The 23,389-nt window shown below is 29.6% G+C and overlaps 1 protein-coding gene across 3 annotated transcripts in view; it reads left to right on the top strand.

Moving 5' to 3' along the window:
• The window catches only part of LOC142325265 (protein TAPT1 homolog), a 39,527-nt gene extending 17,099 nt beyond the window's left edge, over positions 1–22,428 (top strand). For all 3 annotated transcript variants that reach the window (XM_075366793.1, XM_075366794.1, XM_075366791.1), the window contains 6 exons: positions 1,732–1,829; positions 4,229–4,379; positions 8,674–8,843; positions 10,578–10,799; positions 18,471–18,668; positions 19,538–22,428. In XM_075366793.1, the coding sequence (XP_075222908.1) occupies positions 1,732–1,829; positions 4,229–4,379; positions 8,674–8,843; positions 10,578–10,799; positions 18,471–18,668; positions 19,538–19,798 (1,100 nt within the window). In that variant the 3' untranslated portion in view covers positions 19,799–22,428. The remainder of the gene's footprint in view (positions 1–1,731; positions 1,830–4,228; positions 4,380–8,673; positions 8,844–10,577; positions 10,800–18,470; positions 18,669–19,537) is intronic.
• Positions 22,429–23,389: the final 961 nt, after the last annotated feature.

Here is a 23,389-nt window from a genome sequence, read left to right as displayed (position 1 = left end):
CCTGTGACATCACAACATAGCAGACGATTACAACAGCATTTTTTTGGGTGGGGGTGCGATTTTGCAAAAATCTTTTTTGCATGTATTTTTATTTTTTAATTGTTAACAAATTTGCCTAAGAAAAAATATGTCCTTAATTAGGCAAAATCTCAAGGGGGTGGCCTTGCTCTAGAACATTTAATGGCATTTAATGACATAAATGTCTCATATATAGAAGTAATCTGACCAAGTTTAATCAAAATTGGTCTAGTAGTTCTGGAAGAAGTGATTTAGAGGCCAACGCCTAACACATATACATATATACGAACAATAACACTTGGAAAATTTCCATCTGGTTTTTGGGTTCCTCAGGTGTCAAAACATCAAGATCCAGTGAAAGCCGCACATTCCCAAATTGGATTGATTACAATACTTTCCCTTCTAGAGCTATTGCACTATCTAAATGGGAAAGTAAAAATATATAAGATACTAGCTTACCCGGCAGTACTTTGCTATTGCTAGATTAGAGTATATATTTAGAGTAAATGAACACAATTGAAAGTTTGATAAAACATTAAAAAACTGAACATTACGGAACTTCACAAAATTTTACCTTTCACTTTTACCCTATTTCCCCATTTCTCTTTTTCCTTATTCCCTATTTCCTTTTTCCCCTTTCTTGCTCCTTCTTTCTCCTTTACCTTTCCTCATACTTCCCTCTTTCTTTTCTCCTTTTCAATTTTCTTTATCACCTCTTTCCCCCTTTCCACTTCCCCCCCTTTTCCCCTTCCCCTTTTCTTATTTACATTTTCCTTTTCCCCCTTTACCTTATTCCCTTTATCCCAGGCGTAAATCAGGCCAGTCGTTTTTTAGTCTACAGCGAACACACATCTGAACATTGCCTTTTATACATATAGAAGAAGAAAGTTTATTTGTATATTTGTTTGTTTCATAAATATCTTGACACTATTACCTAGTGGGTATAGTTTTTGTACAAAATTTTTCTTTTCACGTAACTAATATGTATTTTGAATATGAGACAAATCAGACCATGAATGCAATATTTCCAAGCATCTCAATCACAGCGCCATTTAGCAGGTCCAATTTTTGCAGACATATTTTTTTCCATGTAAGTAACACAGATTCTGAATATGAACCAAATCAGACAATAAATAAAATATTAAAAATATCTCGACCCGAGCACCACCTAGCTGGTCCATTTTTTACAAAAAAATATTTCTTTTCATGTAACTAATATATGTTTAGAATATGAGCCAAATCAGACCGTAAATACAATTTTTTGAAATATCTTGATCCCAGCGCTACCTAGCAAGTTAAAACTAATTCAGAAACTTTCGTGGGCGTGCCCACAACTCATTAAAGTTTCATCGCAATTGGATGAATGGCATAGGAATGCACACGGAACAAACATTCGTTTTTATAAGTATATATATATATATATATAATATAATTTTTTAAGTATTGATATAAAGAATGCAAACTAATTTTCTTTACTGTACTGATTTTGGTGTTGAGTCACAAATATTCATTCTGTAAAATTGATGAGGATGGATAAACTCTTGAGTAATTTTAATATTCTTTTGATCTCAGTAGATGTAAACTTGTAGAAATTTAATTAAAAAATTCTTCATTATGTTGGAATCTTAAGTTGTCAACGTCTAAATGTATTTCTGATCACTATTTGTCATTATAATTTGTTGTAATCATATTTTTCTTAACTGTTAATTTTAGTCCTTCATGGTATTTTAGTTCTGTGTCAAGCCACAACTTTAAATGTAGCAATTAATTCTAACAATAAAGCACTTCTTACTATTATGATGTCTAATAACGTAAGTTTGTTTTATTAAAATTTATTATGCTAGTTTTTATTAACTGAGCTTTATATATTTTTAAAGTTATGTTAATTTATTTAAAATTTATGTTGTCATTTTTTGTGCTCACACCAGAAATAATATAAAAAATGTACTTATTAATTTCTAAACTTGCCATAATTTTAATAGTTAATCAAAGTGGCAGTCTTTATTATTGGTTACATATAGTTTTTGTGTATGGTAGGTTTTTCTGATAAACAATTTTAGAATTGTGGCTTCTAAACCAATAGATTTTGGGTTCTCAGGTAAGCATCTAGCATAATGTTGATCATACATAAATAAATACTGGTAATGTTACCCCTACTAGTTCTTTGGAGATGGTTTTATTTTTAATTATAAATTAGTTTTGTTGATGAAAATGTGAAAGTATATCAAGTAATTTTTTGTATCCTTTTTTATAACAGTTACCCAGAGTCTTGTCAAATGTAAAATAAAAATTGTATAACTTATCTTAAATTAGGTATAAAATGAATGTACAGTATAACTAAGCATAAGCTGGGCACTTATCCTCCCCGTGTTTTGCGAGATAATGGAACATCTGTTTCATTATGTACACCTTTTGCCATGAGATTCTTGGTTACTTGTGGAGTACCTCACTTATTAGTAACTTAAAATTTAGGTTTCTTTGGATCACTGAAATCAAGCCATATTATAGGTACTGTGCCCTTGTGGATGAGAACTGCATGTTGTTAGTACAAAGAAAATTAATCATAGTTGAAAACTTTCTAGTCTAATAGTCCAAAGTCTAAACTTTCTAGTGCATAATTCCAAAGGAGAAAAAATGAAGCTTATATATATATATATATACTTTTTGGAATTAAAGTACCAGATATTCTATATTTATTATTGAAATTGATTTCATAAATTAAAATCCTAAAACTATACTTGAAACAGTTGTATATTTGAACAATTTTGTAATTTGGAGAAATAGATTTTTAATTTAGTATTCTGGTTGTATTGCAGGATAAAAACACTAGATTAAAGGAGCACTTGATTCATTGCAATTACAGAGTATTAACAAAATTTGACATGGTTTAACATTGCTTGGAAACTGATTAAAAAAGTTCTATAAATTAGAAACAGAAGTTTAAAAATAAATCTGTAATAAATTGAAGATACATGGTTGGGAAACAATGTACTGTCAAGCATTGTTAGGTGACCAGTATTTAAATTTTTTACAGAATTTTTAAATTTCCTGTGATAATTATTCCATTAATTGTTTTTCATTTAAATTACGTAAATAAACCTAGATATTTTTGTTCAGTTTAGAGATTTTGTTGTTGGACTTTTTTTGAGATGAATCTTTGTATTATCATACTTTATATTATGGAAATTAGTCTTTGACAGGTCAGCTGGAAAGTCTATAAAAGAATCTGTGTGTTATAGATTATATTGTAAATCCCTTTTTCCCCCCTTTCTATTTTGGTTGCTGATATTGAATTTATATAATTTCTGTTTTATTACTATAGGTAAATTTTTCCTTTCTTATGTATTTATTCTTGTGTTTGATTTTTGTTTACTTTTTTGTAATTTCATTATAACCACTTCTTTATCTTTTAACAACTGACACACACATTTACCCTTCATTTTTTTTCTTAGCATAAACATTTCTTGAATTTATTTTTGTTATTTTATTGAATAGTTTTTGTTATTTACTATAGCTTTTGTATATTTGAGTCATGAGATTAAATTTTGTCTTTAGACAAAGGGCACTGCTCTGTAGAGAAGTATAAATTTTACGTGGTTGAGAGAGGTAAATCAGCTTTGTATTTTAGTTATTAATCATGAAATGGGGTAATCTAGGTTGTTAATTGACCATCAAATTGCAAATTTCACTTGGTCAGAACTAGTTGCAATTTGTACAATATTTGGGATTAAGAAACTATTGTTTTATGTTTGAGTAAAAACATGCCTTTTTTCACAAAGATGTGCACTGAGTATGCCTTTTATAAAGAAATTTAATGTAAAATAAGTTTTTTTTTTTTTTAATTAGAAAGACACTGGTTTAACTTATTGTATTAATTATATTTCAATAAATCCAATTTACTTAAGTATTAAGAGCATTGATTTTGGCTAGATGAAGTTTTTTTCAGTAATTTTAATATGATCAGTAGTTTTATTAAGAAATATTTCTTATTTAAGAGAATAGATTAATTAACATTTTTAAATATCATGCACAGTATATTTATACTATATTAATAATAAACTTTAAATGTATTTACTATATTATTTTTATGTGGTTTTGTACATTTTCTTATATATATAATGTTTTTTTTTGTTTTGTTTTACTGCTTGTACTTTTCATTGCTTTTTGAAATTATTTAGTTGAAAGGTTTTATTTATTTTTTGTTTTGCAGTTTGTTGAACTGAAAGGTAGTGTGTTTAAAAAATTTGATAAAAATAATCTTTTTCAAGTCGCATGCAGTGATTGTAGAGAACGTTTTCATTTGTTCTTTTTATTGTTTATTGTTGTTCTTCAAACAATGAAAGAATATGCATGGAGTGAAGGTATGTATTACTGCTGAAGTAATTACTTTTATTTTCTTGTAGTAAGAAACGTGAATTTTCTATCCATTATATTGTACTGTATATAATCTCAAAATCTCAACTTGTTATTGAAACCAAGCAGCGTATTAAACCTTCTTTCTTCTTTCTTCTTTCTTCCATGAAAGGAATTGGGCCCCAGAAAAGTTTTTTAATGAAATTTAAAAACCATTGCAAAAGCATTAAAGAGATATTTTGGTAGCACCAATTATGGAATGGTATGAAAGTTATATCTCATTAAAGACTTTTTTTCAGATTACAAGTAAGTAAATGGATGTATTATCCATCTTGTGGTTTTAATATTTATTTACCAGTTAGATTGACTTCGCTTATCCCTATTCAGATTTGCACAAAAGTCAGATTTATGATTAAGGTTGCCAACTTTATTATGTTTTTCGGGTTTTTATTAATACATTAATAAATATGATACTTCTGTAATACTAATATGTGCTAAACTACTAGTTAATTTACTCTAAATTTATTGTGATGTGTGATATCTATTATGCATTATTATGTTTCTTACTTAGATTCATTGGACTCAAATCTGTTGGTGGGAAAAGGGTTTACAGTAAATAAAATTTAAAAAAAATAATTTAACGCCTGTGGTATTTAAAAAATTTTAAAGATCTGTGGGTACCCAACATGTATTTAAAAATACCATAAAGCCCCTTTCACAAATATGAAAGGGGGTCATGAAATTAGCCTACAACTTCACACAATCAATAAGAAATCATTTTATGAGAAATAAAATTATTATAAACATTTTACTTACATTTATAAGTACATGTGTAAAAAGAATAAATTAACATGAAGATTGCATTTGTTTTTCATTTAAAAGTTTCCCCATACATGGATCTATGTTAGAAATACACAGAAGCAAATTATTTCCAAGTGGTAAAATATGATTCCTATATTTAGTTTGTAGTGCAGCCATAGACAAAAAACCCTTTTCACAGAGGTAAGATATGTTGAAAGGATTAATATTTTCAATAATTCTGCAACTAAATTTTCACATTCACTTCAATGAGCAAATATTGTAGTTGTAACATTTTATCAGCAGCCATTTCGATGAGCTGGTTGTGAGTCTTAGCTGGTAACTCAGCAGCTGCAACAACATTTTCATTAAATGGATTCAGTACCCATCTCTTTTGGAAATCATTTTTATCTTCTGGGAAATACTCTGCCGACTGAATGTTTAACTCATGCTATCCAAACTGTGATGAATATTGTCTTCTTTATCTAAATTTTTTTCAGTATAATCAGAAGTGAGTAGAAACATATCAGAATCTTTGCTTTGAAGGTGAAAAATCCAGATATCAAACTTCTTAATGAAAGCATGAACTTTCTGTCATTAATAGAATGTTTTTATTACATCCTTGTAAATTCACATTCAAGTGTTTAAATGTGAAAATACATTAGCTAAGTAAGCAAACAGCAACACATATTCATTATTCTGTAAAACCTTTGAGAATGGTGTTTGTTTATCCTGGAAAGATATTATTAATTTATCTTGCAATTCCAATAACCAGGTTAACACTTTCCCCTGCAATAATCATCTGACTTCTGTATGGAAAAAAATTTCATCGCATAGTTTAGCAAACACCTATTGCATAATGGTCAACTTTTAATAAAATTAACTATTTTTACAGCTTTACAAAGAATTTGTTTGAGATTTTCTGGTACATTTTTTTGTATTAAGAGCATGTCTGTGAAGGAAACAGTATGTCTATTCCACCCGTTGTACAAGTTGATCTTATAATTTTTTCAGAAATTAACTGTTCTTTCCTGTTATCGTCTTTGCACCGTAACTACATACTACAATACATTTTGTCCATCTATGTTATAGGTTTTAGTAGCTTCATAAAAAACATCAAAAAGACATTGTCCATGTTGCATGACTAGGTATTGATTTGCAAAAAAACATATTTTCTTTGATTGACCTGTTCTCTATCACATTCATATCTCGCTTAACATAAAAATTGAGAAATGTTTGCTACATCTGTTGATTAATCAAATTGAATACTAAAAACTTCACCTGAACTCACTTGCTGAATTATGTGATCATGAACATCTGCAGCATGTGAACAAGGTGAATCTGGAGCAACAAGGTGATGGATTCACCTTGTTACTGTGATGTTAGAAAGCAGAATCATTTTCAATTTTTTTGCATCTCTCATGCCTATTAAAACACTGACCATATCAATTACAGCAGGCAATATAAGTTTTTCTGTGATTGTATGGGATTTGGACATTTTAGTTACCTTTTATGATATGAGATAAGATGCTTCAAGTGCACTTTTATCTGTATGGCTTAGCTTACAAATAGCAGCTTATTGATTTCTCAAAGTATGTACTTTTCGTCTGAAAAATTCCAAGGGTTTGCTTTTATGATCCAGGTGTTTAGTTTCCAAGTGCTGAATTAATTTTAATGGGTTCATACTTTCATTGGAGAGGACTTAAAAGTAAACAGTACACTGTAGCTTTCTATCCAATCAGGTAAAACCATTATTTAAATAACTGCCATTGTAAACTCTTGTCTTTTTACCAATTGGTTAGATGTAGATCGCTCACTTTGTTTTTTCACAAATTTTTCCATTTTGCATAAGAATCTAATTGGAACAAAAATCACTGTTACACCATTTAACCATACACTAAAAAACCAAAACCACAGTTGTAATTATTTTCAATGAATTTATGTTTTTAAAAACTTTAATAAAGATGCACACTTTGCATTAGAAACTAAACTTATATTCTGCAATCCCTTACTTCTCTTTAATACTGCTGAGAGCACAATGTGTTCAAACATATCATATGCATCTTTGAACATGATGCTCTCACAGTGAATATTATGCAAGCTAAATAAATTACAAGGAGCACGTACACGTTAAGTTGGAACCTATAAATTGCTCATGTTTGCACATTTCATACATGCATATTCTTACTCATCGCTATCAATGCAGCTAAATAATTTTAACTAGGTTTCATTGGGTTGGGGTTGGGGGTTCACAAAATATTCGTTATATTTATTTTTATATTTTGAGGATTGTGAAGCTAAAAAGCCTGAGAATCACTGCCATAAGCAATTATCATAATTACTCTACTATGAATTGTATAACAATAATATCAAGATAATGTGCTTTTCTTTCTGTGATGATCTGATCAATTTTAATGATTGTTGATGATGGTAGGTTTTTGGTTGTGTTTGATGTTCTGAGATTCTTGTTGACTGTTTATTGTCTGGTTCCTTGATTGATTGAAACACATCATTAAAGAAAATGTATAAAATATATGTGCAATATATATTTAGTAATATGTGAATTGTACTGTTTGTAAAGCTACTGAATTTGGTTTAAAGAAGTTAACAAACAATGATAAAGATAGCACAATGATGGGAGTTTGGTTGTAACAGTTGCTACTTAAATTCATAATAAAGTAACCTTTTTTTTTTAAAAAAAAAGGATTACATTAGTATTACAATCTCGTTTCAGAATGTATTACTAATTTTTATTAATTTGTGAAAATTTGTTAATTATCTTATAATTAAACATTTTTTATTCTTCTATTACCAAATTGTTGTGAATCTCATTTCTTCATGTGAGTGAAGAGATGAAAATCACTTGGGGCCAAGTCCAGGCTGTAAGGGGATGATCAAAAATGTTCCATTGGATTTGATTCTTGAGTTCTTCGAGCACCATGAGGAAGAGCATTGTCATGCAAAAAAATCAGTACCAGATGACAGCATATTGTGACGTTTGCTCTGAATGGCTCACGTAAGTTTCTTTGAAGTTTCACAGTAGACTTTTGTCAAATGGCTTGCATCACAGCACTCCGATGATGATGACAATGAAACTCAAAATGCTGTGAAATGTTGACTAGGTATCCAGCTGGCTGAATTTTATGAAGTATTTGTAGATTAACGAAATGCTGTGACAAATGCTAGAATTTAAATGGTGACTATGTTAAAAAATATTTAAGAGCCTGTAGTTTTAAGTTGTATGTAATAGAATATTTTTATTTATAGTCAAAGAGAGATTACTTTCCGAACCAACCTCACAATATTGTTGTCATTACATTTCATTGTTGCTTCAAAGTTTATTTGGTTTATATATATATGTATATTATAAGTAGAAGATACTTGTATTTTATATTTATGAATTCATTTCAATAATTATTTATTAGCGTTTTTTGTTTTGTTTTGTTTTTTTTTTTTGTAATATGTATGTCGTTTAATTATCATTTTCTTTTGTTTTTATTCAAGAGACATTTTGGGTCCTTCTTCCAGACTGTCTAATGGTTCTTTTAGCTGAAATTCTAGTTGATTGGATTAAACATGCTTTTATTACCAGATTTAATGAACTACCTGTTGATGTGTACCGTGATTATACATTAAGTCTTGCATATGATTTGGCTCAAACTCGTCAAAAAAATGTAATTTAAAAAAAATTATTATTATTATTATATTTTTAGAATAGTTTGAAGTGAGTTACTTATCTAATTTTACTTTAGTTACCGAGGTTATTCAAACAAGTAAATCCATATTGTGTATTTATGAAGAAATAAAAATATGTTAAATTAAATTATTTAATTTCACTCTGTACTGTCTTCAGTACCTGAATATTATATTGAGCAAAAACCATTTTAAAAGATATTAAAAGTGTAGCAATAGATGAAAATTTAACTTTATCTAAAAGTTAACTGTATGTGATAAAGTGTGATGTTTAGAGTTTGTTTACCAAAATTAATGATGAGGAAGAAGCCTGTGATTAAATAAACACATTATAAATATTTCCTTCCCAGTTTAAAAGATACCAATAATAAATACAGGTGATACAGGAGGAAAGGAACATAATTTGAGAACTGATTCTAGAGCTTGAAATAATGAAAAAAATTATACAAACATGTCCCAAAACACTTTATTATCAAGTTACGGCTAGCGAAAAATCTCGACTGGTGAAAAATCTCAGTTACCTGCTGAAATGAGGTAATTCTGAAATTTAAGGCCTTATATAAGAGGTAAACATGATGGTTTCTTATTTTTTTTAACTTGAAAAATTGAATAAAACAGGTCCCAGAACTGTATCTCCTATAGTTTTCATAACATCCTTCATAAAACAGAAAGATTTGGTGACGAAAAACACTTTTTTTAGGTTTGAAGTACCATAACTTTGTTAAATAACCAGTGAATACGTAAATTTTATTATCAAAATGTGTGGAGAATTTATTTCTGAGAAATTGATGTATGAAGTTTATGAAAAAAAAACTTTTATTATTAAAAAAAACCTATCAGAATAATGATATGGATTTGTAAAAATTAAAAACAGCTGCTTTTAGTACAACAAATTTAGATCTTTGAAAAATTAAAGTACTTTTTTTAATTTACTTTAAAAAAAACTCAGTGTGGTATACTCATACTGTATTAATGAACAGTAAATGTTTGAAAATTCCACCATTATTGCTATTATTTAAAATTCCACCATGTATTGCTGCTATTATTTAGTTATTTAATGTTAATGTTTTTAATGTTGTTTAATCGTTTGATGTATTGTTAAAATAACTTTAATATTATTATGTAGCACCAATCTGTGTAATAATTCTTAATTTGGTGCAGGTTGTCTATCATAGTGTACTTCCTTTATTACTTGCATTGTAGTATGTACTTATTCTTTGGATTGAAATAGAATAATATTATTTAGTAAAATATTTTCATATATTGTAATAGACCTGGTGATCAAGCCATCTTGAGTTATCAGGACATACTGAATATAATAATGATAAATAAATAAAATGAAATAAAAATTTAAAAAACCTTCAATGTAAGACTTGGGCCATTGTTGACTTTTTGTTTTTGTTGATGTTATAGTTGAATAAATTGACATATATAGACATTTTGGTGTTCAAAAGTATATGTTTATTGTGGCTAAAATACTGCACTGTAATGTTATAGCAGATGTTTAGTGACGAACGATGTGATATATTTTTTCTCAACTGTCCTGCTTCACATTGGGTGTGATTCTTGTGTAACAAAACATGTTTCTAATTTTTTCATTTTTATGAAATAATTTTTGTGTCCATACTTTTAAATTATTTCTCTTATCTGATTAGTATTTTAATTGGAAAGTTGGTGTTGTAAATAAAACCTGTTACTTTCAAATATTTTTACAGGCTTTTTCTGATCATTCAGATCTTGTAGCAAGGCGTATGGGTTTCATACCCTTACCACTAGGTGTTGTTGCAATTCGTGTTCTTGGAACTGCTGTAAAAATTCAAGGCCCAGCTGCATGTTGTTTGGCACTACTAGGTTATCTTTGTATAGCATCATTCAGAGTTCTTAATAATATTATTATACTTGGTAGAGCTTGTGACATGATTAATCGACATCAGCAGGTATGTATATACATAAGTATTTCTTTTTTCTTTTGCTTTTAAAAAAAATATTTTATAACAGTTATTTTAATTCTTTAATTTCCTTTCCTGTAACAGTTAAGTTGTAATAAAAAAACCTTAATTGCTTAAATAATTTTTCTTACTTGCTCATTTGAGAATTTATTTAGATATTTTGTGTTAGCTTGGAACTTTAATTTAGTATTTTTACATTTTTGTTGTAGATTTATAAATAGTAAATGCATAAATTTTCTTAAAATGGATTTTTTTTGTACTTTTATACTTATTCTTTCACTTTAATTATAGTCTTTTAAAAAAAAAAAAAATATGTTAAATGATACTTGCTTTCTAAATATGTGCTAATGTGCTTTTAAAAGATCTTTATCAGTTAGATATTTAAAAGTGTAAACCACATTTTGTCATGCTGATCAATAATTTTTTAAAACTTTTTATGAAAATAATTAAAATACAAAATTTCTTATTTGGTTTATATCATCTATTGAAATAAGTTATCTTCTTTTAAGAAAAAAATAAAAATTATTGAAAAACATAAGATATTAAACAGATTTTTTGTAAAAAAAAAAGTAATGTTAATGCATAAATTTATTCAGAATATTATGTGGATTGAGAATATTTTAAAGATTATGCCATAAATGATATGCACTATATGTATATATACAACGTCTGTAAATAAAGTTATGAGACTAGCTTTTTTGGCAGCCAAAGTGGCAACTCTGCAAAGTTACTAGTAAACATATTGTTATATGAACAGCTGATTTATATTAGGTATTAATGGTTTTAGTCTATTGTTGCCACATGAGACACTAACAAACTTTTCGTGAAATGAGATTTTGTTGTGTATTAAAAAAATTAGTGATACTAATTATGAGCAATGTTGTGCAATTGAGTTTTGTGTAAAACTCAGTGATAATGTTACTGAAACTTTTTCAAAATTGAAAAGGACGTATGGAGATGACACTCTGTCGCAAGTCCGAATTTTTAGGTGTTTTAAAGCATTTTCAGATGGCTGGGAATCAGTTGCGGACGATCCACGCTTTGGAAGACCGTTAACATAAAAAAAGTGACGACAGTGTTGAGCAAATCAGAGACTTGATACATACGACCAGCAATTAACTATCAGAATGATTGCAGACGAATTGAATTTGAACTGCGTACCACAGTCCATCAAATTTTGACAAATAATCGGACATAAAAAAATTTGTTCAAAATTGGTCCCAAAAAACCTCAATGTTGAATAGAAAAACAACAGGGTGGAAGTGTGTGCGATCTTCTAGGGCAAATTGAAACTGATCCTGATTTTCAGAAAAATTTTATTACTGATGATGAATCTTGGATATTCGAGTACGACTCAGAAACAAAATTTCAATGCTAGGAGTGTCACTTTTCAAACTTCCACGTCCCAAAAAAGCAAAAATGAGGAAATCAAAATCATGCCAATTTGTTTCTTTGATTGTAATGTTATTGTACATTAGAGTTTTTGCCTACAGGAGAGATTGTAAATCAAATATTTACTGAGAAATTCTTAAAGGACTGTGGAAAAGAGTTGCCCGCGTGAGATCAGCCGTCAAAGACAACTGGATAATACATCATGATAATGCATCTTCTCAAACTGCACTCTCAATTAATGAGTTTTTGGCAAAGAAAAACATTCCTGTAGTTCTTCAACCACCTTATTCACCTGACTTGAATCCCTGCGACTTTTTCCTGTTTCCGAATTAAAAAAAAAAAACACCTCAAAGGACACCATTTTGTAACGTAGAAAACATAAAAAAAATGTAACCAACCATCTGAAGGATAGTCAGGTTTTTAAGTTCCAACACTGCTATGAAGAGTGGGAAAATTGCTTGAAGCGTTATGTGGCTTCCCAAGGGAACTGTTTCGAAGGTGATATATTTCAAGTCCATCTATAATTGGATTGTAAATAAAAGGTTTTTTAGAACCAGTCTCATTACTTTATTTTCAGACCACGTGTATATATATATATATAATATACCCATTAGATTTAATCCACATAATCAATCTGTTAAAATATTCTATACAGTAAAGTCAAATTTTTCCGGCCTAATATGGTGGTGTACTCAACCAGATAGTGAAAAAACCAGATAATCTGGAATGCTCAGAAATACTATGCAAATTATTTGTGTTGTAGATTGTTAAACAACTGAAAAAGCTTTACCTTCCCTAGTGAAATTTAATACAGTGCTTCCTGATATACTACAGTAGTGCCAAAAATAAAAATACAGTACAGTAGTGTAATGCAATTTTTATCCCTAAATTAGCCATTAAATCTCTTAAAATTTTAACTACAGTTTTATGTTTTCAAATGCCATTACTATAAAGTGAAATAATGTTTTTGAATAGAGTTTTAGTCCTTACTCATTTAGAAGAAAAGTCTTTTATAGTTTTTTGTTTTCTTACCTCTTTTTTGTTGTGGCTTCTTCTCTCCATCTTCGTAACTAGCTGATGTCGGCTGCATTCCCCTCATCCTGTTGTGGCTGTTGAGGAGGGTTTCAATGGCTTTTAAAGCATCAGAATGAGAAACCTTAGTTGAGCTTAAAGTTACGATGTTTGTTGGAGCGCATTGGACACCATATATACTATGTCTTCATCCATAATCTCTTCATTCTCATCATTTTCCATTCAATCATTTACATTAGAAATGTCCACACTTTCACATCCAGGGATAACTTGAAGAAGTAAAACAATCATAGCATTGTCATCTGTTTGTATTGGCTCATATATATCACCCTGGTGATCAAGAAAGATCTTCTAGTATCGGATGAGTGCGATTTGTGAGGTCTCTCTCCAGGCTTCAGAACTTCATCTTATCACATCAAATATGTTAATCTGCTTCAGTCTCTCAACATTTCCCTCATTTTTCTTGGTACCTTCAAAAAAGTGAGAAGTCGCCAATGGTATTCTTTTTTAAGGCCTCTAGTACTCCCTGGTCCATAGGCTGGCACAGAGATGTTACATTTGCAGTAAGAAAAAGCAGTTTAATGTCACCATTCTGCAACTTGTCATTGATAGGGCGCAAAGGTGCACTGTCTAAAAGAAGAGGCTTTCCTTGAAAGCTTGTTATCCTTCAAAAATTTCTCCACTAATGGAATGAACTCTTTAAAAAACCATTCTTTAAAAATAAAGCCAAGTATTTTGAAAACTCAAGTCTTTTAAAAATAAAACTTTTAAGTTTTTAAGTTTTTTAAATGCCCTGGGCTTCATAGCCTTCCCAATAAGTGTAAGTCCCAATTTGTGGGTGCCACTTGCATTGTTACAAACAAGCAACGTGACTCGTTCTTTGCTTCTTGTTTTACAGCTAGAGTTTTTGTAGGCATCATTTTGTAATTGAGGCCCACCTCATCACAATTATATATATGGTCACCTGACACGCCAACTATCAATTTATAGAAATCCTTCTTAAAATCATTCACAGCGTCTTTGTTAGCAGACAAAGATTTTCGGGCAATTGTTATCTGGCGTATGCTGTACCTCTTCTTCTAGTGATCTAACCAACTTCTGCAGGCTATAAATTCCATTGCTCTCATCTTTAAAATGTGGGTCTTTTTTCATTGTCTTAAGCACTTTTATGTCACTTCCTGAGGCTTGCAGTGAGCACCAATTCAACACGATTTTTCTTCCAGTCACTAACTGTAGTTTTACTTACTCCCAATTCTGAAGTTATTTTCTTGGCGGACTCTCCAGCATCAAGTATGTTAACAGCATTAAGTTTCTGTTCAATCATTACCATGAGTTTTACCCTCTTATCACCATTCATCTTCATTTACAAAATTTCAACACAATAAGTTTAACTTGCACAAAAACAACACTATCACACTACAGTCTTAAACCATTAAATACACAAAACATAACCTCCAGTTGGAACACAGTAGCACAATGCCAACTGAACTGATGTAAACAGAAGAAAGCGCATGAAATGCAGATGGTATGCTAGTGCTCCTCGTAGACCCCAAGAGAATGAGTTACAATAGGCCTAGCAAAATACTGTGTGATCTAACACCTGCAATTTATATCATACTATCATATTTATATGATACACGAACATGAAAATATTGAGGTTGTCACTGAGACATTGCAGGCACCGTACAAGTACAAGATTTTTTTTGTGGTCACTTTTTAATTTTGTTTGCCTTGGCTGACGACTGGATAACCTGGCGTACCAGATAAACTGAACGTTACAGTAATTAAATTATAATTTCATCATTTCTGTTATATTTATTATTAAATCAATGAAGCAGTGAAGAAGAATTTTTTAATGGGAGATATACGTATATATAATCTCCATTGAAAAGTAGTATAAAATAATTGCAGTTCATCCTGGCAATCTTAAGTTCATGTATCTCAGATTAGCATATTTTTTGGATTATTAGGATGTAGCATAATACATTAATATTTAGTGAAATGAATGTTACACGATATTAGATACTTGGTGCATGCATTTAATGAAAAAATAAATTGAATATATCCTATTTGTAATGTATTCTTTCAAATCTTATCTAATAATATATTCTGTATATAATATTATTCTGTAATAAGTATGTGATTTATTTTATGGCACTACTCGTATAAAACATAAGTAAATTGCTGCCACATGATGGATTTTTATCACAAAACTTTTTAAAATAGACTAAATATTCATTAAAATTTAATTGTAATTACATATAAAATAAATTGTAGAATTTTTGTCACTAATTTTTTTTTTGTAAACATAGTTTACTTCTTAAGTATTAAGATTTTTACTTGCTATAGTTTATCAAATATCTTATCGATAACCCATTTTCAAATCTATAACTAGAATTGGATTTCTTGTGGCAGTATCATTTTTGGCTACTGAACCGATTTACTTTTGTAAAGTTAAAACTGCATAATTGTGTTTTACACTTGACTTTTTTACTTCTACATTGGCAACCCCTATCATCTTTTTGTATACAGTAATTTCACTTTTTCTCTGCTATTATGTATGTTATCTCTGATTAATATTATATATATATATTATTTTTGGATATTACATGTGATATTAAAATCATTTTTATCTTTTTCTTTTATCCAGTTTTGTATTTTGTATAAAGTGGTCACTTGAATAAAATTAGCCAAATCCGGTATGTGACTAATTTCATATATGATTTGGGTTTAACCATTGTATCTTTTTTTCCATATCATTCAATAAAACATATTCTAGTTTGTAAGGAAGGAGTGTCTTTAACCTGATGGGGAAATAGACTGTAGGAGACAGCTCCAATTATACCACAATCCCTTACTGTGTACTGCAGTCTATTGGCTTTAGCATTAGTTATTTTTCTTTTGAGTATTTTTTTTCCTTGAAATGTAATGATATATTGGTTGGCTATATTTAGACTCCTTTCATCCTACATTCAGATACGCACCTGAAATTCATTGCCATAAATAAACTGAATTTAAAATTATAATTGCCACTCTTTTACTGTCGGTTTGCATTAATTTTAGACCCAGGAATAATCTTAGTTATTTCAGATTATAGGAAAGTCTCATGCAACTGGGATTACAGGTATTGGCATATATTACTGTTCTACCTCGCAAAATATTGCTATCAAAAAGTAATTATTGTTGATACAGTTTCATATATTTGTATATGTATATACATTCACATATAAGCATGTGAATTTGTCTCTATTTATTATGAATTAATATATATATATATCCTTTCTCTGTTATACAGTATAAAACACCTTAATATAGAATTATGTGAATTATACATGCTTATTTACTAAATGGATTTTTGCTATAATTAAAATGTGTGTGATAATGATTGACTCATTGAGGAAGTTTCTGATGTATGATTTTATCAGTAAAAATAAAAATTATTTTATTTATTTATTTGAAGTAATATAATTTTGAGTAATTCAAAATTTACTCCTTGTTACTTACTTACAATGTTGACTGTAAACTACTTACTGTGTAGTTCTTGACTTGTAGAGTACTATGTAGTGGATAAACTATAACTAGATTAATTGTTACTGTAAACTGAAACAAGTAGTGCTTTTTTAGTAATATTATTTGTGTTACTGTAATATGTGATGCTAATAGGTAAACAAATTAGCTATAATATGTACCATCATGCAGTATCTCCATGTATCTGTAGTGTTGATGGTTTTTATTCCAAAAATGAATTTTTTTAAGCAAGGCCCATTCAACATCCTGGATTATTAAAATCAAGTGTTAAATACTGATTCTTGGTAACTTTTTTATTTTTTTTATCTGTAAAATTTAGCAGAAAATATTGTTAATATTTATATCTGCTAGGGTACTGGGAGAGGATAATTACCATATTTACTTGTGCACAATATGTACCTTTTTTTCTTAAAAACCAACATGAAAATATGGGTGCGCATGGTACATAGGGATTTCCAAATAAGGGTCTAATACCTGTAATTAATATTGTACTACTTACTGTGGTATAATATACTGATATTTGTTAGTAACATAAATGAATTGTAGCTTATATTCTAATTACTTTTGATTTCACATTGGTAACTAAATATTGAGTCACATCTGTTATGTAGGCTGTATTGTAATTGCCTGTTTATAAATAAACTTTTGTCATAAGCATTTTTTTTTCTTCACATTTTTGGTTATTATGACATTGCTGTTATTCATTTTATTGTACTTTTGTATAGGACTTAAAACATCTCAACTTAACACTGCAGTATTCATTTTGTTTTAGCTGAGTGAAGGTAGATTGTGTGTTCAGTTTTACTTATAATAAGGATTAACACTGTGTTTTAAGCGAGCTAATAGAAATTAGTTCTGTAAAATGTTTGTGTTCATTTATGGTTGGCAAAAAATTAAAAGTTATTCGCTTAGCCCATGAAATTTATAACTGTCCAGTAGGCCAAAAATATGATGTTTTGGAATCATGTAAAGAAGTTGAAGAAAGAAAGAAGAGAAACTTATGGATAGTAGTAAAAGTAGAAGATGATTTTATGACTGAATTCAGAAGTTTCCTCAAGTAGAAGAGCAATTATTTTCTTACATTCAAGACATACACGAGCAGGGATTTGCTGGTTCAACAAAGATGGCACAATTAAAATCCCCACAGATCGTGAGGAAACTTCAAATATCAAATTTTAAAGCAAGTTGAGGATGGTTAAATCATTTTATGAATAGGTATGAACTGTCAATAAGAAAATGTACATCTGCTTGTGATCATTTGCCAGATACTTTTGAGGAAAATTATTGGCCTTCCAGAGATATTTAATTCAGTTACAATAACAAAATAATTTGTTATGGGGCAGATAGGAAATGTTGATCAAACCCCCAGTTTAGTTTGTCATGCTAACAGATTCAACAGTTAATGTTGTTTGTGATAAAACTTTCGCATGCATACTTGTGGTTATGAAAAACAGTGATGTACAGTCATATTGACAGTAATTGAGGATGGCAAAAATCTTCCACCATTTATTATATTTTAGGTGATGATAACGCCAAAGCATTTTTGCCCTATAACTTAAATTGCTATTTAAGAATTTAATAATTTTGTTTATTTTAAATTATTGTCTTCTTTACTGAAGGTTGTTTAGTTTGTGTTTGTATTATAAATTATCATCTGTTTTAAAAATGTATTCTATTATTTGTAATAAAATCTTTTATATTAAACAGGAAAACATGCCAGTTGAGAACAGCCCAGTACGAATTATAAAAGATTCAGCTACTAGTCCGACAAGGCCCGTTGGACCATTACGGCGTTCAGCAACAGTAGAAGTTACAATTAGTACACCTACAGCTCCACCAACTACTCCTGCTGATTCAGATCCTAGATCAACTCTTGGTCCTGGTGCAATTTTTTCCAATAGTGCTGTATGTTATTTGAAGTATTTAGTGCACATATGTATTTATTTTAATTACTTTTATATAATTAAAACTCAAACATAAATTATTGCCAGTGGATTTATATTGTGAAAAATATGCTGGTTTCTATATCAGCTGGTTTCAGGTTTCATTCCTGATTATGATTGATAATTAAAATTATATAATGTATAATTTTGTTTATTAAATATAAACAAGGTGAAGACGCTATTACTTTTGATGTTATGTGTGTTGGATAGTTTACTCCTTTCAAATGGATATATTTGATTTTTGTGGCTGCCATTGAACCAATTAGGCAGTTTGTGTATGGTTACATTATATAAACTTCCTATCTTTTTTTTATTAATATATTAATTTTAATTTTGAAGCATATTTAAAAATTTTTATAAGCTTTTATTTTCTTGCTATCTTCAACTTCTAAGTTATCTTGGAGCATTCAGTGATTTATACTAGAACTAGGATTAATGTCTAAATTTATATTCTTAGGTTTTACTGTTTATTAATTATAATGGACTGAGATTTCAAAGTTCATGATGAATTCTTTTTATCAGCTTTGTGTTTAGTATTAATATTAGTTTGTTTTAAATATGTTTTGCTTATCTCCTTAAATCTACTTGTTCTCCACAATAAAGAATGTTTTTTTACAATAAAGAATGAGAATGGTTAAAATGAGAGATGTGGATATTAACTCATGAATTTATTGATAATCAGTAGATGCAATGGATATTGTGTTTAATGTATCAATATAAAATATTTTAAATCATAGTTGTATTAGTTGGAATTGTATTACCGTTTTTATATTAATCCAATATTACTTAATGAACTTAAATATTTACTAATTTATTTAATCTTTATTTTAGGTTAGCATAACTGATGTATGTTTAAATGAAGAAATGCTAAGAGTTGGTGTTGCTAAATTAGAAAGTATCGGAGAAGCGGAACCTGAATGTTTAACTCGAAGCGTACCAAATATACAACAAATACAGCAAGTAAATTCTACTTCACCGATACAACTTAGTGCACCGCCTAGTCCTGAATTAAGTAAAAAACGTGCTGAATCTGAACCTAACATCCCATCTATTGTTGATAATGAAGAATCTTCATCAAATGTTGTACTTTGATGCTGCATTTACTACTACTCGATGTATTTATTGAAAGACTTTTTTAAATTAATTAATTTAAAAAAGTTATATTATATGTAAATATTGTTTTAAGGTGTGATGTGATATGTATATGTATTTATTATTTTTGTATTTTAATCAGGGTTTTATGTACATTTTTTTTTAAATGGGAGACTGATTAATTATTTTTAAAAAACTTTATGTATATATGTAACGATAATGATAATTATATTGTTTTACATTCTGAATAATTAAGTAATGAGTAAATATAATTCTGAATAATTATAAAGTATGTAGTAAAGGATCTTTTAATAATACTTAGGAATCTGTCATTTAGTATAGTGTAGGAAAACTGCTACATCAAAAGTGAAGGAAACTTGTTTGAAGTGGATGGTGGTTAGTTAATAATTTTTCGAATGGATCTTTTTTTTAAATTATAACAGCTATCAACTACTGCAGTTTTTCATTAAACATTAACTCCATCCTATTACTTGCCCAAGGATAGACAACAACCACTTTTTTTTTATTGATTATCTGAACAATTCTATTAATCTTGGTTTTAGCCATTAAATTTTATCTGTGCTTTTCATCTTTTTTGCCTCTTAATTGCCTCTTCATAAGATATTCCAGATATTGTGGTGTTTATCATCTTGTCCTGGACCCTCACTTTAATTTAAAAAAAATATTTTAACTACAAATCTGTGAAATAATACTTTATTTAACATTAGAAAAAATATAGATTCATTTGGATTTTGTGTAGTATAGCAGATAAATTGGTGATTGTATACAAAACCAATTAATAATGTGCTGCTTCCATCCTGGATATAAAAACCCCAGTCTCTCAAGGGATCTGGGTAAAATGAATGCCTGCTGCCTGGAAAGACCCTTTTGGGTTAGGTTATTTACCTCATGCTGTTATTTCTGTAGATATATTCTTCATGGATGTATTATTATTATTATTTCCAATTATTCCCCCTTAAGGAGAGAGCATGAACTTTAGCCAATCATGGCTTTACTTCCTTCTCTTTTCTTTTCTTCCCAAAACCTCTTCATTCGTTCATTATGTTTCTTCTTCCTTTCCTCCATCCATGTTCTTCCTTATGTTTCTCTTTTTGCTCTTGTTCAATTTTCTTATTTCTGATTTCATTACTAAATTTCCTTCTGTCCATGATTTCTTCTTCTAATATGTTCAGTCGTTGCAGATGATCTTGTGTTTCTTTCATCCAGATGACTTTAATTTACTTACATTGACGATGCTGAAAATCTTCTTAGTAAGTGTGTCTTCACCCGTCCTGTGTAAGTGTCTGTGGAATTGTAGATGTCTTTTCCTAAACTTGTCAGTGGTGGTGTCTGTGCTTTCATATAATTTCTTTGTGGGTCTTTTGATCCAGGTTCTGTCTCTGAGTACCGCATTGTGGATTTTCCTAAGGATTTTCTGTTCTTGCTTCTCGATTTCATGGATGTATATGGGGACTGTTCAAAAAGTAATCATAAAAATGCTCTACAGAAAAAATATTCAGTCTTCAAAATCCACACGCTCTTTTTCAAAGTAACCCCTGTTGGTCCTAATACATTTTTCCCATTGTTCCTGCCACTTTTTAAATATGAATGCCAGACAATTTTTCTCGAGCTCCTTGCAGCACACCTCCACAGTTTTGATGACCTTGTCATTGGTCTTGAATATGCATCCCCTGAGCGGAAATTTAACTTTGGGAAACAACCAGAAGTCGCAAGGGGCCAAATCTGGATTGTACAGTGGGTGGGGTACAGTTGCGATGCCGCAAGCATTAAAAAATTAACTACAGAGAGCGACGTGGGACCGCACATTGTCATGATGCAGTAAAATTTTGTTAATGTTTTTGTGCGACCGTTTTTTCTTAAAATGATGCAAAATCTTGATCAAAACGGATTTGGAATAATCTGCCGTGACTGTATGACCTTGAGGGACAGCATGTTGGTACAAAAATCCCTCAGAATCAAAAAAGATTATCATCATAACCTTACCGGTGCTGCAACTCATCTTTGCTTTTTTCGGAGGTGGCAACTGCACCCTTTTCCATTGAGATGTTACATTTGCTCTGGTGTGAGCAGGCATGGCACCAATCTGCAAGACACGTATTGCATAGCCATCATTGTGCAAAATCGAAAATGCGCTGCCAACTGAAATTTCTAGACATGCGGCAAGCTCCCCAACAGTAATTTGTTGTTCTTCGCAGACGATAGCAGTAGTTGTATTCTTTACAACCTTGGTGCAAGACATTGAAGGGCACCCATCATATGGCTTGTCAGCAGTGCTCTTTCTACTCTCCTCGATTGCTTTATACCACTTGTAGAAGGTTCATAACATCTTCACCATACACCGCAGTTAATAATTCATACTCGTCTTTTCTTCCTGAGTTTCACTAAAAATTTCACGTTACAACGTTGCTCTAATTTTTATCCATGTTTGACATGGTAGGCGAATATCTAACACACATTACACGAATCGTCACATACGTCCACTCACTGCACTGATCAACTTAAAATTGATCATTATAGATTGCTAAAAGAATGGGATACATGATGATATGTATATTACCACCCTTCAAAACACATTTTCCCTCAGGATCACTATTATCATTACTTATTGAACAGCCTTTATATATATATATATATATATATATATATATATATATATATATGAGGTGGAAAAAAAAAGGATATATATATATATATATTTTTTTTTTTTTTCATTATTTATCTCCTTTCCTTATATATTATTCCTTAACACCAGTTGCTGATATTTTTCACTGTAAATCACAACCTACGAGGTCCATGCCGAAGATATCTAACCAATAGAAACAGTATATTTCTGGATGCACTAGTGGGGAGGACTGCCTGTTGACTATTATATAAACTGTTTCCTATCCAGTGGTCATGATAAGACTTGTTAAATAAAGGGTTGTTAGTCTTGTAATCTCTCCAAAAATAAAAAAATTCAACAACTAATTCTAGGAAACTATAATTATCTTTGATTATTTGTTTAAAACCTTTGTTTATACTTGTTTGATTTGTTCATTCATTTCTCACAGAAATGAACGTTATAAACACAAAAATGAATGAATGTTATAAACAAATGAACAATGGTGTAAGCCTCGGATCCCATCCCAGCCTTTACTATTGAGCTATAGTGAATCTGTTCTTCACTTGCTACCACACCATAATTTAATTTTGTATACTTATTATTTGATAAATAAAATTATTACTTATAAGTTAAATGAATCATTGTATTCAGGGGGGTTTTCTGTGTAATTAAAATAAAATATTACTAATGTCTTTAATATAAATTTTAATAACGATGCATATAATTTGTATGACACTAAACAGGAAGTTTTTATTTAAGCTCTTCAAATTATTTTTTAAATTAAATTGTAGGTTATTAAAGAGGCATACAGATACTCTATATTGTATTACGTTTTACTTTGCATGTTATTTTATCTGTGGTTAGTTTTCAGTAAATATCAGAATTAATAAAACAAAATTTTAAATTTTTTATACAAGTAAGACATTATTTTTTTAATTTTTGTTCATTAATTAAAAAAATACTCTCTA

This window comes from Lycorma delicatula, chromosome 5 (genome assembly GCF_047948215.1).
Source record: "Lycorma delicatula isolate Av1 chromosome 5, ASM4794821v1, whole genome shotgun sequence".
In the NCBI taxonomy this organism is placed as follows: domain Eukaryota; kingdom Metazoa; phylum Arthropoda; class Insecta; order Hemiptera; family Fulgoridae; genus Lycorma; species Lycorma delicatula.
The sequence above is the reverse complement of the archived record's forward strand: the minus strand, read 5'-3'. Positions and strand labels throughout refer to the sequence as shown.